Source organism: Notolepis coatsorum (genome assembly GCF_963971535.1).
Source record: "Notolepis coatsorum genome assembly, chromosome: 13".
NCBI classification, from domain to species: domain Eukaryota; kingdom Metazoa; phylum Chordata; class Actinopteri; order Aulopiformes; family Paralepididae; genus Notolepis; species Notolepis coatsorum.
Window position 1 is genome coordinate 45580900 of NC_140177.1, and position 18378 is coordinate 45599277.

Below are 18378 nucleotides of genomic sequence, written 5' to 3' on the forward strand. Positions count from 1 at the left end.
ATACCTTATTTAAATCGGCTTGACGCGTTATTTTTAAACCTAGCCGCATTTCTGGCAGACGCTCTCTGATTGGCCACTGACGCGTTTGCCCAATCGCGTGACGAGCTGTGTCTTTCTTTGCCCATTCCCTGCAAACTACCTGGCGTTCTATCGCCAATTCTAAGACAAACTTCGAAAGAGTGCCTAAGCTTAACCAGTGTAGAAATAGGCGTCGGCCAACCAGAGAGCGTCTTGCCAGAAATGCGGCTAGGATTAGAAATAACGCCGGCTTGACACCAGTGACGGTGTCACAGGCACAGCTGAGATAAACGGTGTAGGCAAAGAACTATTTCCCGCTAAAGTCAACATTTTAAGGATGAGAACTTAGAGCTTAGCAAAAACAGGTAACGTGTAATATGTGCATTCAAAGCATTTCGCTTAGCATATTCGACTCGGTAGTCGGTATTATGCATGCCTGTTTGCCTGTTTGGTCTACTTTTGGCTGGCTTGTTTCTGTTGCCAAGGACGACCTCGTTAGCTTGGTTGGAGAGCTTACCTTGACATATGGTGTTGTTAAAATATTCCGAATTTATAATTTAACATCATTTTGACAACAATCATAGGATTGTCTTCTGCCGCAAACAACTCTCGCCATTCCCTGTCTTGTAGTAACGTGGTGAGCCATGTCACCAGAATATATCTTGGATTCCCCACTTGGATTCAGCTCTACCAGGGAGGAGGATCTCGCCAGTTATGAAGACCTGGATGGCTCCCCAGAGCCAGGGAGAAGAAGCATGGCATGTAGTCTTTACACAAAGACCCCAGATCTTTACACAAAGACCCCAGATGTTGACATCAACTGGTAAGGTCCTTTGGGACACAGCCACAACAGGGAGAATCATCCTTACACAATCCAACCAATGTTAGCAGCAGCCTCAGAATTTCCATTGAGCTAACCGATCCTTCTGAATGATCTTGCCTGTTTTATTTAACATGTAGTCACAGAGATGTCACTGCCTTGGGAAGGAGTCCCCTCTTGAAAATACTCATTGAGGCCGAAGGAGCTGCCAACTCTGCAGCCGTACAACTCATGTCATTCAAAGATGCCATGGAGGAAGAGTTTGCTGTAAGATTTGGTTCGTTTTTATTTAGCAAATACAAATGTACCATGGGTTTAAGCCTGAGCATCCCACGTCGGACATTAAGTTTGTAGTAGTTGGTCGACTCGAGGGTAAGTCGGGAGGTATTTGAGAATAGAAACCTTTAGAAAGGGTGGTTCTCGACCATTGAGGGGGTTCCTGGGGTTCCACAGAAAAATGAGGTATGAATATCAAAACATTTCAATTCACTATTTCATTCACAAGCTAGAAGTTAGCCTAGTTTCACTCTCTCCAATGCTGTTTCCTTAGTTATAGACGGTTATGGAATATCTGGACTAAATCACATCTAACCACAAAATCTATTTGGGGGTCCCAGTGTGTTTAATTAATTTACAAATCTCAACATACCTGTCTATGTTTCATTCATTTTCCAACCTCTACCTGTCTGTATCAGTATGTTTCATTCATTTTCAAACCTCAGAATCAGAATCAGAAAGGTCTTTATTGCCAAGTATACTTTTCACATACAAGGAATTTGCTTTGGACATTACTGGTGCGACATTAGCGGACAGACATTAACAGACAGATAATACAATAAAGTGGTGGAGTAACTAACATACCTGTCTGTATCACTGTGTATCACATCAGTATGTTTAATTCACATACCAACCTCAACTTCTTTCTCTCTTTGGATGAAGGATTCAAGACAATCTGCGTCTGACAAGCGTCTGATTGCAAGACAGAGAGGCCTTTTGCTGGAGAAGTTGGATGTTTTTAAACAGACAAACAGGTCTGTTAGACAGCAACTGAAGCAGCTCCAGGAAGCAGAGGTTTGTTATAACGCAATCAACCATGTCTAGTTCTTACTACAGTAATATAATAGTAAAACTCACAAACCAAATCCTGATTATATATTATATGCAGTAGATTGATACACAGACCTTAATTAACTCAAAAAGTTCTGTTGTTTTTGGAGGTTTAGTTAACTTCGCTCTCTGACCCTTTCAATTTAGGCAGGTCGACATGAAACGGACAAACAGATTGATGTCTTACTGAAGAAGCTCACACAGGCTGAAATTGAAAATGTGGTGAGTGTGGCTTTTCATTTACACAGGAAAAAGGGAGGACAACCCTTCCATTGAGTGGTAACATGCTCAGGTTGTTACCCTGGAAGGTTTCTTCTTCAACCAGGTTTAATCTGCTTACATAGACGGGTTCATATGGCTCAGTTGGTTACTTACACGAGTCCTAACTTTACCACAACCAAATTATGTAGTGTAAAAGTGTCTGTCAAAGGAATTATTGTACAGTACATGTTTAATAACTTGGTTATTATAATAGATATGACAAAATCTGTGGTTATTGTAATGCACTGGACTTAACATAAAAGAGTAACCCAGACGAAGAACCATACAAGTCAGTTTTTAAGATTTCAGAGGAACAATGGTTTCCAACTTTATTATCTAACAATGGTACGTTTAGAGTGTTGTGTTCACTAGTCAAAGACAGTCGAGGTTGAGTAGTTTCTTGTGGTATATCACATTCTCACACCAAGTGATTTAGATTAACTTCACAACTGCAAATACATGGGCTGTCCCAAAATAATAAAGGACTTATATGGTTATTCGGTGAAAGGGTTAAATTATTGATCCCCACCCCCCCTATCAACATAAAGTACTGATGTTTCTTACTTACTGCTTGTTGCTTGTTTATTTCCATTTAAGCATTTAAAAAGAGATTTGAACAACTCAGAGAAAATAGTTGCAGAACTGATGGACCACCGGAGAAAAGAGCAGGTAAGCATCGTAGTATGGATGGGCTTCTCATAGATAACTAATTCAAAAATATGTATACGCATATTTTATATTTATTGACAATCTGCTTAATCTGTTTATGTATACCAGGGTAGACTAAGACTCAGTATGAAGCATTGCACACTGTACAGAGTAGGGCTGACCTTCAAAGCTTTTTTTTCGCAATCGAAGCTTCGGGGCCGAGCTTCGATTTTAATTCGAAGCTTAAAAAAAAGAAAAAAAAAGATTTATTATAATACTTTTTTATTATTTTTTATTATTATTATTTTTTATCTTATGTTGTGGGACTTGTACAGCACTTTGGTAAACTTTGTTGTTTTTAAATGTGCTCTATAAATAAAGTGGATTGGATTAATTAATTAAGTAGCCCCTTTCGTGACTGTGACGCAGCCAACAAGGTTTCACTCGGCTGTGCTGCCTTGGTGCAGTGGGGCTGCTCTCACAGTCAACGACATGACATTACATAATTATGTTGCAACCTTCGTCTATCAAGCAAACAATTATATTATATTTAATTTATAATTTATAATTATATCAGACAATGCACCTACAAAAGCAGATGATTACAATTAAATTAGCCAACTTGGTAACACATTAGTCATAGCAGCATAGGCATAGCCTTATTAATGTTTTGTGTTGCGTCGCCGTTGTGTACAACGATACTTACGTTTTTTAGGTGATTTGACAAAGTTGTTGTAGAGTTGTGATATGCCATTTTCTTCTGGCATATCTGGCACTCGGCTTTTTGGGCATTGTCTTTGCATATTTTAAAGTGTAACCACATGTCTGACATGTCTGCTGCACATGTCCTTGTTGTTTTCAACACAGATAATCTCCACATGCTTGTTGTAGAGAGGTGGAGTCGAGGCGCTGCTTACTTTTGTTTCATTGGAATGGAGGTGCGAAGCTTGTGCCATCGAACAAAGCTTCGAAGCTTCGAAGTATTTAAGACAGCCCTAGTACAGAGTAGACTTGGGTAGCTATATATATTTGTACATGGGGTTGACTTAGGATAGAATCTGTATATGATAGATAGATAGGATACTTTATTAATCCCCTTGGGGAAATTTGGTAATTTATGATACCAGGAGGGCTGTACATAAGCGCATTGTGTTATTATTATCGATAAGGCTGACCAGACCCTTGCCTTTATTTATTTATTTTAATAAATTTTGTTCTTTATATTTTATGTTTATATTCTTTCTTCATGTATTTTTATTGCCATTTCTATTACCCCCCCCCCCCCCCCTTGGCCTTAACACTTTGAGTGCCATGGGTCCGGTGCCCCGGAACCCCATTGCGTGCCACCACCCACTTCAATGACCCACTTCAACGCATAAACTATATTTTAAATTATGGCTATGTGTCTAATATGGCCGTCGCTTATCAATGACTTGTTTGCAGTCAACATTGTCGAAACGGATTGTTTTTTAATCGGTTCATTTCCGTTTTATACCATTTTGAAAAACGCTCGTTTCTTGAAAGTTTCAGAAAATTTCAGAAGATTCTGTGATAATCGCCCTTTACTGGAATACACTGGAATACACAAAAGACGTTGTAATTTTTCTGCCTATTTATGAATAGTTTTCAAATAAACGCTAGATTATCGATAGTATATGTGTACTTACCGTAATTCCTCTAATAGTAACCGGGTCTCAAATACAAGCCGGGTCTCTATTAATGGCTGGGTGCGCTCTTGAGCTAAGCAATTATAAGCCGGCCTCCTAATACAAGCCGGGTTACTAATATACTGAGCTGCATACTGAGCTAGTTACTTGATTTCACTTTGAAAACGTTGAAATGACCAGTGACCACCTGTAATTGCACTGTTTACTATTTCATACAGTACTTGGTTTCAATAAATTAACCCAGTACATTTTACTGGGTTCAAACTGACACAAAATGTTGATTTATTCATTATGATCCGTTTGAAAATTTGAAATATAGGCCTCCCTCTTATACAGGCCTCCTCCTAATACAAGCCTGGTACCCGCTACAGTTGAAACAAATACAAGCCGGGGTTACTATTAGAGGAATTACGGTATGCACACTATAGAAGCGGGCTGAAAAATCGGTTATCTTATTTCCTGATCGCACACACACACAGACACACACATACACACATATGGCACACGCTGATATATAGGTAAAAATAGCTCTGATTATCCCAAGACTGGTAAAATAGATTCCTTACCTCAGATCAGATGTTCTCCAAAAAGATTATTCCAATTCCTGATCGCCATTCCAAATATCGATCGCGTTTATTGATCCAACGCTGGGTACTGGAAACACACATTTTCCGCTGTTCTGGTGGTGGGCGATTACTTGGATCGTCTCCGGTTACGTGTCTGACAAGTAAAATGTGGAAGCAGGATTTTTTTTCTTCATGCGTTTCATTCAATCCAATCCAAAGGGGTGCAGTACCATCCGGAGAGACGATAGGGGGCGGTATTTTCCCTGTTCGAGTTCAGACAGATCCCCACTGGTAACGTGAGGCTAGATTGATGAAAAATAACGATCAAAAACGAGATCTCTCGTCTCTCTGGCACTCAACGGTTGGCATGAACTAATGAGAAATCTCGTCGTTGGCACTCAAAGTGTTAAAGGTCCATGGAGTGCTTGCAGATTTCAAGTTGAGTGGGAGCTTGTTCCAGAGTGTCTGTGCTGCGACTGCGAAAGCCCGGTTTCCCTTAGTCACCAGTCTTGTGTGGGGGATTTTTAGGCAGATTTGGTTGTTCACACAACCAAGTCTGGGGAGGCCGTCTGTGTACACTTACAGGGACAACTACGCCATAAAGAAGCTGACAACAATCGTCTGACTGTACAGCTCAGGGTACGTATGCGTTCTTGTCCCCACGTGTCATTTATAGAACTTTTGTTGTGGAATTCTTCATATTGCAGTAATAAATCACTGAGCAGACTGTACAGTGCTCAAGACAAGCTATTGGGAAGAATGTGTAATTCTTCCCCATTTATTTTTAACTATCAATCAAAACAATTGTTAAGGGGATGCAGACCAGAGAAAGACTTTCGTCTGGTTTACATCAGGGTCCCCCATTTTCAATTAATCATAACATATATGACATACACGACATACAGATAGAGTGTTGTTATCGTGGTATTCACTGACCTTTGGGAAGTATTTTGACATGTACATGGGTACATTGGTCGTGTAGTGTATCTTGTAGACCAGGCCCATTGCAAGTTGCTGTACTCTGTCGTCTACTCTAAGCCATCCTAGGTTGTCAAAGTGGGCAGGGGTGAGGTGGGTTCTAGGAGTCAGGTCAAGCAGTAGTCTGACCAGTTTGTTTTGAGATGTTTGTAATTTTGTTTTTAGTGCCTTTGAGGTGCTTTGGTACCATGAGGTGCAAGCATAGTCGTAGTACCCTTGAATGAGTGCTCCTGCCAGAGTCTTCAGGGTATTCTTGTTTACCAGATAGGAGATCCGGTACAAGAATCAAGTTTGTTGGTTGACTTTTTTTTATTACATTGGATGCCATTTTGTCACAGGAAAGATTAGCCTCTAGGATGGACATGCTAACCTTTCAGCCTATTCGGCCTTCATCAGAGCGTGAGTAATAAGCAATGTGTAATATTATTCCTTGGGCCATCCTTGACTAAAGAAAATTCTTAGTCGACTAATAGTCATAGGTTGGTTTAGTCTGTGAAATTGTGTTTCCCACGTTATCATTCTGTACATGAATGCAGTCATGCAAAAGACTTCTTTTAAGTCTAATGCTTATTAAAGAACAAAACATATTTGTGAATATTATTGTGATGTCATAATAATGCTCCCATAATAACTCATGGAGCATGAGGGGTAAAAACAAAAAACAAAAAACTTTATCAGGTCGAGACCCTAATGACCAGTCAGTCAACCAATGGGGTAGAGAGGGAGCAGCCCTAATTATTGCAGTGTGGGTTCCCCTGTTTTGTCTTCCAGACTCTGGAGAGGACACTGACTGGGCAGAAGATGGAGATCGATGATCTCAGAGGGTCCATCTGCGCTCTGTCAGACACGGCGGTACAGGAAAAAGAAACCCTCAAGAAGGCCACGCGAGCCCAGAAGCAGCGAGCGGAGCGCGTCGAAGCAGCCGTTGATAAATGCTACACTCAGCTGAGAGAGAAGGTATGCCGTCAGGATGGCAGTGATGTCTGTGTGGGAATCTGTTTTCCTGCTGATCACATGACAGCACAGGGTTTTACTTTTGCCTTCAAGGTCCTCTGCTTTACCTACCTAGTGCTTTCACTGTCTATCACTGCCCTACACTGAAATCATCATAATCTTAACTACCCACCTCACTATAGTCTACCCATATACTTTATACCGCATATATACATTATGTATTTATATTTACAGCATATATATACATGTCCATATCTGTCTAAATTTATCTGCATATCTGTATTTATCTGTATATACCTACTTATACACCTGCAATAAATAATGCTGTATATACTGTACATTTGCACTCTGCTTGGATGCAAAACCTCTTTTAGTTGTACTGTACTTGTGCTGTATGATGGCCTGTAGGATATGGAGCTGGCTGATGCTCATGCTGAAAGGAACTCGTGGAGGAGACAGCAGGAGCAGAAGACGGAGGAGAGAGAACAGCTCGATGCTCAGATACAACTGCTGAAAAGGTAAGTCATTTATCTTAGAATCTCACAGTAGCCCCATATAGTGTTATTTGACAGTTCAATAACGTGCTATTTAGAAATGGTATCGGAGTTCATGACAATCGGTTACAGCATTGTAGGGCTGGGCGATATGGCCTAAAAATAAAATCCCAGATTTCTTTTTTTAAATCCGATTTACGATTTTTTTCTCTTAAACTAGAAACGCCAAGGAAATCATTCAAATAACCTTTGTTTTTATTTGACACAAAAAACATTATCAAACCAAGATGAATGTCCCTATTGGGATTGAAGTGCAAACCTAACTTTCACCAATCTTCACTTAAAAAAAAATATATATATATATATACATATAATATATGAAAGGTTACTCTCATTTTTTACTTCTAATTTTACTATGTTATTTTATTTCATACTTATCTTGTCTTGCACAGTCTCTGGAGCGTAACAGTAAGAAGCATTTTGTATAAAAGTATTCTGTACTTCTGTATGACAAATATTAAAGAAACTTGAAACTTGAAACTCTTGATCAAACAAAGATGAATGTCCCTATTGGGATTAATAGTGCAATAACTTGCTTTTTCACCAAACTTCACTTAAAACAAATAAAAGGTGCCTCTTGATCATCAAACAAGAATGAATTTCCCTATTGGGATTAATAAAGTGCAAATCTAACTTCCACCAAACATCACTTTTTGTAAAATAAAAGCTGACTCTAAAAAAAAAAAAAAAAAAATCTTTTTTGAAAATCGATTTTAATTTTTCAAAATCGTCCTAAATCATTCATTCGAATTAATCGATAATATCGATTAATCGCCCAGCCCTACAGCATTGCTATGATGAATGTTTAATGTCTTTCTCCAATGCAGCCAAATGGCAGACTTGACAGCACGGGTACAGCGAGAGAGGGATGAATTTGCTGCAGATAATGATGTCGTTATGCAGAGGGTGGAAAGACTCCATGCTGAAAACGGAGACCTGAACCTTCACAATGTAACACTCAAGGTATAGTTAAATAAGTAAAATATTGGTAACAAATAAATAACAATAAATGATGCCTGGAGTATATTGTCCAAAATGTTTAATAAAGCTATTTATGAGAGATTGAATAATCCATATAATTCCAAAGCCTTACTTTGGTCATGCATCTCTCTAATGTTTCCTTTATTCTCTACATTCAAACCACTACCTCGTGTCTCTTTAAATCCACCCTGTCTGAATTCTATGTGTGAATTGGATTGAAGTTGCATTGCCTTGGTGCCTTGTGTGTGATTGCAGGAAACTACTGCTGAGTTGGAGCAGCAGCTGGCTTGTTCTAAAGCTGCACTGTTGGAGGCGACGACCAAACACCAAGCTCAACATGAGTCACATGACCAAAATCAGGTTGGTTTGAGATCCCCAAATATCCATATATCCGTTTTACTCTTATAAAGACTGTTGTTTATTTTACAGTTCTTACAGTATCTCGTTCTTAGCAGCCTTGCAACTGTTGCAGGGGTGTGTATTACTGTATATCTTCCCCTACGGCGTGCAGAACTGCCGCCATGGACCAGGGGCTCAGGAGGTAGAGCGGTCGTCTGGTAATCGGAAGGTTCCCGGTTCGATTCCCGCTCCTCCCGGGCAGCGTGTCGAAGTTTCCTTGAGCAAGACACTTAACCCCTAATTGCTCCCGATGAGCAGGTTGGCACCTTGCATGGTTGCCTCTGCCGTCAGTGTGTGAATGTGTGAGTGAATGTGAGGTCAACAGAATTGATAAAAGTGCTATTTAAATGCACCATTTACTATGCATGGAAAACTATGGTCAGTCACGTACAATCTTGCAGGGCCGCTCTGTCGGACACACGCGCGGGTAGCGCCGCAGGTCTGCGTGGTTTGGCGCTTGTTGATGTTGTACTTCTTCTGTTCCATTTCTTCTAGGTGGCAGCGCTTCAAGGCGAGGTGGATGATCTTAGGATCAAATGTGAGCATCTTTTAAGGGAGACTGAGAACGAGAAACTAAGAAAAGATGCCGAGGTGGAGAAGGTAAAACCCTCCGTCTGCTTCAATCATTATAAAGACCTGGAAACCTTTCCGTTACAGTGACAATCCTTACATTATATAATCCTACTGAAATACAGAAACTGTCTTTAAGAACATGCAATATTTCTGACCATTTCCTGATATTTTGTTAGCTAATCTTGTCCCTTGTCTTTACGAAGTTTGCTTTCTGACAGCATGGTCAGTCCTGAAAGACAAACTCTGTACAGGAGCTCTGCTCCGTTGCTCCCCATCCTGAATGGCCAGTGAATGTATCACAAGGCATTCATGCTCCTTTTCTGTTGTACAACTGTGATACAACTGTTGCACAGGGACCCGCCCGCATTTTACAGCCGCGTCGGAAATCTCCCCAATCGGAAACAATCTTGGTCTCAAAAAGAAGCGCCGTTCCTGAGTAACACTTGCCATCACTCACTGTGGACCCCAGGAAGATTAGCTGGTTGCCATGGCACCAGCTAATGGGGATCCGTAATAAAATCAAAAAAAAATCACTCAACCTTGACGCGTATATCTATGCATATTTTGCCTGTGCTTCAACTTCTGCATGTTTCTGTTGACGGTCAGGGCTTTTGTAGGCGATAGGTAGAGGTGTGTCAGGGTTTTCGTAGGCATTAGTGAGAGAGGTGTGTGCAGTGCAGTCTTTTAACATTTTGTCTGCCCTCCTCTTAACCCTGCTGCCCTTCTGGAGCCCAGGTCAGGCAGGAGCTGCAGGGGCGCGTGACGGATCTGGAGCTTTACCCCGAGTTACTGAGTGCAACCGAGCAGAGTCTCGCGGACTGCCAGGAGAAACTGCAACGCTCTGAGAGGAAGTGCTCAGAAAAGTCACAGTCCCTTAGGCAACTGCAGGTTAAGGTGTGCAGCAGCAACGACAACAGATGCTCGGTAACCCTGTAAAAAAACAGGGCAAGAAATGTGGTGGTTTGGAAAATGTAAGATGTGGCCATTTGCCTGTTCTGGCCACTAGGTATCCCTTTGTACCTTGTCAAGTCTGTGCACCCTCTAAACCCACTCCTGCTTTGATTGTTTGCTGTGTGGCGTTTGTGATTGGGTGTTTTCTTGTCGGCAGTGGAAAAGGTTAGATCACGAGTCCCCTCAGTACCCATTTGTTAGTGTATTTGTGTAATGTGTTTGTAAAGCACTTGCCAGTCACTCACAAATTCTTTGTTGGATATTTCCTGTTTGCAGTGGCAATTTTGCCTTTGTGGATAATTGTGAAAAGGGGCTGTAATTCTGACCTCACGGAATTTGCATGTGACTTGATCCCTCGGTTATGCTCCATTTATTAGTGTCAGCTAGGGATGGGTACCGAATTCGGTACTTTTGAGGTACCGAACCGAAACACGTCGGTACTACAGAGTATCGATTTAAGTGAGATACAGAAAAAAAAAGTATAATTTTTTTTTTTTTTTTAACCTTTTTTCTTTTCATGTCAACGTTCACACGCACAATATATGCTTACCTAGGATTTTACTTGATTCAACAACAAAGCAGTTGGAGCAATGGCAAGCCGAAAACTGTCGAAATTGTAGTTATTTGAAGTTTGGATAATTTTTTTCACGACTGAGGTAGGTAAATTAAATTTCTTGAGACTAAAGTACCGAAAAAAGGTACCGTTGGGTACCGGTATCGATTCACAGGTACCGGTACCGGTACCGTATCGGTTCAAATGTGAAAGGTACCCATCCCTAGTGTCAGCGGCAGCACCCGGTAACACGCAAAGTCATAATAGCGGTTCTAAAAATGTGCTTTCTTAAATGCACAGGTGGACAATCAAGGAAAGAAGCTTAAATCGTCTGTGGAGATGAAGGACCTTATTCACATAGCAAACTCGCAACTACAAGAGAAAGTAGAGTATCTTCAAAAGTGAGACATCTTTTCCTCACATGCGTTAGGTGGAGGAGTAATACCTCTTTAATTCCATTCCATCGGTTCAGAGGTATACATCGGTTTATACCGCCCTTTGTGATGTTGAATCTGTATGTGTAGGAAGATGGAGGAGTTGCAGACGGAGAACCATGAGCTGGTGCAGAGGCTGGCAGGCCAGGAGGAGGTTCTCAACTACAGCAACAGACAGCTAGACCAGCGATCTACAGAGTGCCAGGCGCTCAACCGCCAGCTGGAGGCGGCATTGACAGACGTCAAGCAACAGGTAGCAGAGAGCTGTTGAATTGAAAATGGGGGACCCTGATGTAAACAAGACGAAAGTCTTTCTCTGGTCTGCATCCCCTTAACAATTGTGTGTATTGAGCTGTACTGTATTGTACCCATTCTGCAATCTGTTAATAACATTTTCAATCAATCAATCAATTCAGCTGTCTGGTGGGGTCTGAATTTACTGTCTTCATGCAAATCATGATGGTCTTCACACTTTGGCTGCCACGCTATTCGGTTATCATTACCCTTAGAATGCCAGCATTCTAGTCGTTTCCGTGGTCGTTGCACTATGTTTGCGAAGCTGTGTTTGTGTTCTGTATTATAGCTGTAGAGACACGGTGTGGCTCATTTTGACAAACATTACTTGTAGTCCAGCATGGGAATAATAGTTTGTTTCCACACGCTGTAGTTTGTAGTTTATTACACTCTAAACATCGCGCATTTCCAAGATAATAGTATTTTTTCATAGATCGCGAGATAAAACGTGTTAGGTGCAATAAGCCCAAACCGTTCTGGCTGATACCCTGAATACTCTCAAATCAAAGGTATATGATATGTATATATATATATACCATCACAAGATCATCAAGGTGGGGGGGGGGGGGGGGGGGTCGTTTTAACTCAAAACTATGATCGCGTTTGCCAAGCATGTTTTTCGTCCGGTGAAACACAGAACTGTGATTGTTAGAAAAACACGTTTCAGATTCGGTAAAATAGACATAGAATGTACCTTACCTTAGCCAGAAAGTATTCCAAGAAGAATAATTCCAAGTGATTGCATCGCCATCGCGATTACCAGTGTATATGTCTATACACGTTTCGATGGTCAAATACGCTTAGGCGACGGAATTTATAGGCGATCAATGTGAATCTATGTCCCTGCAGGAGGAGTGGCCACTGGCCAAGCAGAAATGAAGGTTAGAGTGTGATTCAACCCAAGCTATCGCAGTTCAGACACAGACGATACCGCCACCTGGTGATAGTCGATCGGCATTGCAGTTCTAATGTGTGGGGTTGGTCGAAAATGATGCAGATCGCTCTGGGCAAGTCTGTAGAGCGGGGATCAAAGTAAAAAGATCAAACGATCCAAAAAGGACTTTTTACGTTTTTGGCACTCAACCGTCGGCGCCCAATAACGACTTTTTAAGTTTTTGGCACATTCAGTGCCAATCACTGATTCACACGTTTCTGAGGCCCGACCGTTGAGTGCCAATTACGTGTTAACACGTTTCTGGGTCGTTTACATATTTTTTTCGATTTTAACTGGTTCTGCGCCAAAAACGAGTATACTCGTTATTGGCCACCAATCTAATAACGCCAACAACGAGTTTACTCGTTTTTATGATCGTTATTTCCTTTATTCGCTATTGGCATTCATAATTCATCCAGCAAGGCTGTGGGAGCCTCTGGATATTGCAACGCCTCAATACCGCCGCCTGGTGGATTTCGGGCGAATTGCACTCTACTCTAAACCGGATGTGGCGCTCTGTGCATCAGGGAAAAAGTTCCGGCAGAGCTATCTTGTTATGTGGATCCAGACAAACACTTGAGTGCATTGGATCGCTTTCGAGACGCAAGAATCAATATGCTTTCCCCGTTTATTGCGTCATACAAACGGAAAATGGATCTAGCAGATCGAAATCAAATAATTGGAATATTTTTTCTCCAGACTCATCGGCCACAGGTAAGAGGAATCTAACGTTAATTCCAGCTCGATTGTCCATTTATTTCATTGCAATCCATCTGATCAACGTATGATGTCGTACTAAAGAAAGCCGTTACTGACAATCAAGGAATCATAAACGACCCCCCCCCACTTTCCTTCACGCATGATGGAGCCTAATGTATACCGATCATACGCATTTGAATTTTTTAATATAGTGTGTATAGGAACGAAACGCCAATCGATTATGTATAATATGGGCCTATAACTCGCATTCTAGGAATTACGGCTCTACACTCTAAAAACATACTGATATTCACGACGGTACTAACACGACAATGTATGAATGGAAAAATATAACGTTCCCACATCCGGAACGATAGATACCCGATGTTGAATGGGCCATAGTAATGTCGATATAGCTATAAAAAAAGTTATAGCCCTGCAAAGAAGGTGAGCGACTCCATAGGCTTACAGCACTGGCAGAGAGTGGTATAAGATGGGCAAACTGCGTGGCAGACAATGTGTTAATACCCTATTCAATGTCAGGGAGCTGTGTGTTGCCTGTAAAATGCATACTGGGATTCCGAAGGTGCAGTACCGGCTGCATCCTACCAGGCGGCGGTATGTGCGTCGATTTATATAGGTCCGGGTGGACTTTTCTTTGTCGGGTCAAGTGGAGCGGTTGTCCCGATCGGATTGAGAAGAACCAAGTACTCCCGATCCGTGTTTTGTGATGGATTATGTTGGCGACACGATGGACATAATTACTTGGAATGGCGATCAGATAATTGGAATATTCTTTTTGGGGCACATCCTAGTCAAGGTAAGGGCTATATGATATCGATCTTGCGTTAATGATTAATTAAGTTAATCCGAGCATGCCTTCATTGTGATCCGAAAGTGTTACTACCGGTATGTTACTCCACAACGTATGCCGTTGGTGGCGATCAGAGCGACCCCCCCCCCCCCCGACCCACCCTTTCATGCATTCATGATGGAACATAATACCTATCATATGCATTTGATTTTTTAATTGTAGCGTGTGTAGGGACGAAATGCCAATGCATTTAGTATAATACACGTTGCATGCTATTACCAGCCTCCCAGGAATGACCCTAGACTTATATTCATCACGGTATAAAACGGGAATGTATGGATGGAAAAACTCAGAAACTCTGTGTCAAATGACCATAGTATTGGATCCATAGCTATAATATAGAATATAGTTATAGCTCTACAAACAAGGTGAAGGACTCCATTAGTTTAATGCTGGCACTGAATATATGGGCCCCCAGAAACAACGTGGCACCCAATGTGTTAAAGGGGCACTTCACCAAAAAACAATGCTGATTTATTTTGCACATAATCTCACACACATTAATTTTGCACACATTCATTTAGCTTGACAGTTATTGAGATGAATGACTTCGGGGTCATTGAATCCTTGTGTTGTGTTAATTACAGCTCAATGAAATTATAAGGTAGCAGTCCCTATAAGACAAGGTATTGCTATATTTTTTTTCCGTGTACATGGGCCCTGGTCTGAAAACGTAAAGCATACTACTCATACGGTTCGTCATCTGAAGGGTCGGGTGTTTGTCATTGGCCAGGTCACCAGAATGAAAGACAAGGCTGTTTCCCAGGAGGGGGCTCTTCAGGCTAAACTCCTGGAGCTGGAAGCGAAGAGGAGCAGACGGGAGACTGAGGTGAAGCTGCTCCGACAGAGCAGGCTGTCTGTGAGTATTACACTCTTCTGGCACACAGGGAGGAGCCATTTATTACCAGAATTTTACCAGGTTGTATATTATGGAAAATGTTCTGTGATAGAGAGGGGGGGTTACAATTTAAGAGGAGAGTCTTAACTTCAAGAAACAGGCTGTTTATTCAACAATGAAGAGTATGTGTATTTCAGTTTGTGGAGTGAATCTGTGGAATGGTTTGAGTTTAAAACAAAGCACAAATATAAATTACTTTAAAAAAACATAAAAGGATTATATCTCAGAGGTATATGGATGAGGAGGCGTTGTCTTAACCGCTTGAGCCCTGGCGTCCCTGTCCAGGGGCTAGTGCTCGGCGGGATTATCATTAGTATTATTACTGATATTTTCTTTTCATAATATTTTCTTTTCATAGTGTGGAAATTTGGATTGTATGAAAATTTGCTAATTTTTGTTGCATAAGATAATAGTTTGAAGGGGGTAGGAATACATACGTTTACACTACATCCTACTCCTTTTTGAACATTACTGTTTTGCTTGTTTGTTTTTTAATCTGTTTATTACTTTATTGTATTATTTCATTTGTTTTTAATTCATGTTCGAAATAAATAAACTCATTCATTCATGGACGCCATGTTATCGTAGTGAGTCACAAGCCACTGACACTAGAACTATTTTTTAAACCTTGCTGTCCAAACTCTAATAAATAGCACATAGAGAGCAAATAAAGGGCATGTTGTGAGTTTGCGGAGTGTGTGAAATAATAATAATAAATAACCTCCAGAAAAATTAAATAATAACTATATTTTCAGAACTGAATAAGCAAATAGTTTGAAGCTTGAAAGTTACCTCAAAGGTTCCTGTTTAACTATGTTTACATTTGCAAGGCACACAATTTACCTTACAATACATATATACAGTACAAATAATTATCCGGCTTACAGTTGGTTCACACGGCCTCAAACTTTGTTTTGGTTTATGATGACCGACCTATGGTTGAATAATTCTTAACATTTTCCAAATGAATTGTTCCCCATGTCATTTTACATGCCAGCTGGTGTTTGTTACTACTATGTGAATTATTGAGAAGAATGTGGTCTGTCTATCTGGATTTGCAGGCAGAAAAACAGTTTGAAGTGCGTTTGAGAGACCTGCAGCTCAGCCTGGACCAATCGGAGAGCCACAAACGGAGCATTCAGAATTACGTGGATTTCCTCAAAAACTCTTACTCCACAATGTTTGACGAAGGACCCACGCTATTGACTTTTGGATCATCCTATTTTCCAAAATGACTTTTTATGGTTGTGTTTTTGTCTGTGATATTTGCATTTTGTCATTCCAGTATACTGTCAGGGTATGTGCATTACTTGCCTCAGGATAAAGAAAACATATCGAGCAATTAGTTTATACCAGATATATATCGGACGGTATCAACATTTTTGATAGATCTGTAATTGTATCACCACCACTGAAGTTAACCGGTACTTCTGCAAACCCAATGAAATGCAAACACTATTCATTTGTATGTTTTATTGGGACACTACAGGCCATTCAATGGACATATTTTTCCTTGTCTTTGTATGGATTTTACAGTCTGAATGTTATCTAGGCACGGGGGGGGGGGGGGGGGGGGGGGAATTACATAGACGATCCTTGCCATTTTGCTAGGGTTTTAAGTCTTCAGATTAACAAGCCTAAAGAAAGCTGTTCAGAATTATTGCTCTTGATGATGTCGCAAACGGTGAATACGCTTTGATTAATCAATTAGCTGTGCTTTTTGGAGCCAAGAACACAGAATACTCCATGTAAGGTCCAGTTTGTAAATGTTTTTTTAATCTTGGGTGTGGGGTGGGTAGCCAGGCAGGGAAATATATAAATAATTTAAAATGTGGTGTGTGCTACACCAATCAAAAACTGCATGTTCAATACAAAACAGGTGCTGGGAAATACATGAAATAAGAATTTAGACTAGTTTCTTGGCAAGAAAACATAGCAAATATTTTCCACAGATTCGTATCATTAAAAGTTGTATTATTGTTGAAAGGATGCATAATGTGTCCCCTTTAACTCAAATAGAAATGGTGACAGGCTATGAGATCTCATGTTATTTTGAGCCTCAGAGGTTTCATTACCTGTTGAGGCCCATCTCTCCAGGGACAAATGTTGTGCAAGTTATGTGTATGCTAAGTTTGAGGTAATATATGGACTAGTCTATCGGTGCTAGTGTGCGTCATATTCCCATGAGTTCAAAAGTTGATCAAAGATCAAAGTTGATCTTCTCTAAATTTGTCTCCTTCCAGAGATATGTCTAATTCTGAGAACTAATAGGTACTACTACAGATACTGTGTTTTGTGTGTACTCCAGTGTACACAGTATGTGTAAATATTTAAAAAAGATTAAAAGAAAATCGGTATATTCAGTTAAATAGTGTTTTGTGCAAACATGTAAAGGATGGATTGCTCCAGCTTGCCTCCCTAAGCCTGGCAACAACCTCATAACATGACTTTCTCTACTCTTATATAAACTGGACATCTGATGATCACATGGAAACAGTCGAGCCCTGAAACGGAGAAACACCCATTGCGCGGTAATCCCACTGAAGTAACCCTTTCAGGTGCCATCACACCGGGTTCACTTAAACATTATAATGATATCACAATGGCTACTGGCCACTGAGAACTATAGAGTGGTCGAATTCTAAGATGTAATTTTTAGGTCAAGTTCTATAAAACTTGCACCTAATCTGCAAATTGATCTTTTTTAATGATCATTGGATGGATATGCATCATTTTGTAAAGTATTTGGGCTGATTCAGAGTTGGACAGAAAGGCATAATTACTAAATTCACTGTTGATTAACCATCAATTGTAAGACCTCCAGGTTGACAGATTGAAGAGTCGGCAAGAAACAACAACACTGATGTTGGGCCGGACTATATATAAAAAAAAAAAAACATCAACCTGTTTTTGTGTTTGGGTGGGAAAGTGATATTCAAGCGTAATAAACAGCAATGTACTCATCTTATCGCAACATTATGCCTTAGCAGAAAAGGATCATGCTGGAATTTTAAAAACCTTACGTTTTCAATTGTGGGGGCCATATTTAGCATTGTGCTCGGGTCCATTCCTAGTGTTGCAGTTGCTACATTCGTGCTCACATCTGTGTTGTAGTATGAAAGGTCTGTGATGTGCTATTGCATTTGCTATGGACCTGTTCCCCAGAGAAGGTCTCGCTCCTCTCAAGTTCTCAAAGACAAAGGTCTAGTGTCCTT

At 40.6% G+C, this 18378-nt stretch overlaps 1 protein-coding gene across 2 annotated transcripts; it reads left to right on the forward strand.

The window, feature by feature from the left end:
- Window positions 1–299: 299 nt before the first annotated feature.
- Window positions 300–16691, forward strand: LOC311238736 (outer dense fiber protein 2-like). Of its 2 annotated transcripts, XM_084326909.1 has the most exons (17): window positions 300–383; window positions 649–841; window positions 979–1105; window positions 1778–1909; window positions 2093–2167; window positions 2804–2875; window positions 5616–5726; window positions 6837–7022; window positions 7428–7537; window positions 8401–8536; window positions 8810–8914; window positions 9449–9553; window positions 10262–10420; window positions 11331–11431; window positions 11555–11717; window positions 14999–15124; window positions 16225–16691. In XM_084326909.1, exons 2-17 carry the CDS (start codon window positions 663–665, stop codon window positions 16396–16398), a joined length of 2061 nt encoding a protein of 686 aa, XP_084183035.1. In that variant the 5' UTR covers window positions 300–383; window positions 649–662; the 3' UTR covers window positions 16399–16691. The 2 variants fall into 2 exon arrangements, with proteins under 2 accessions (XP_084183035.1, XP_084183036.1); XM_084326910.1 differs by lacking the exon at window positions 10262–10420.
- The last annotated feature ends 1687 nt before the right edge of the window (window positions 16692–18378 follow it).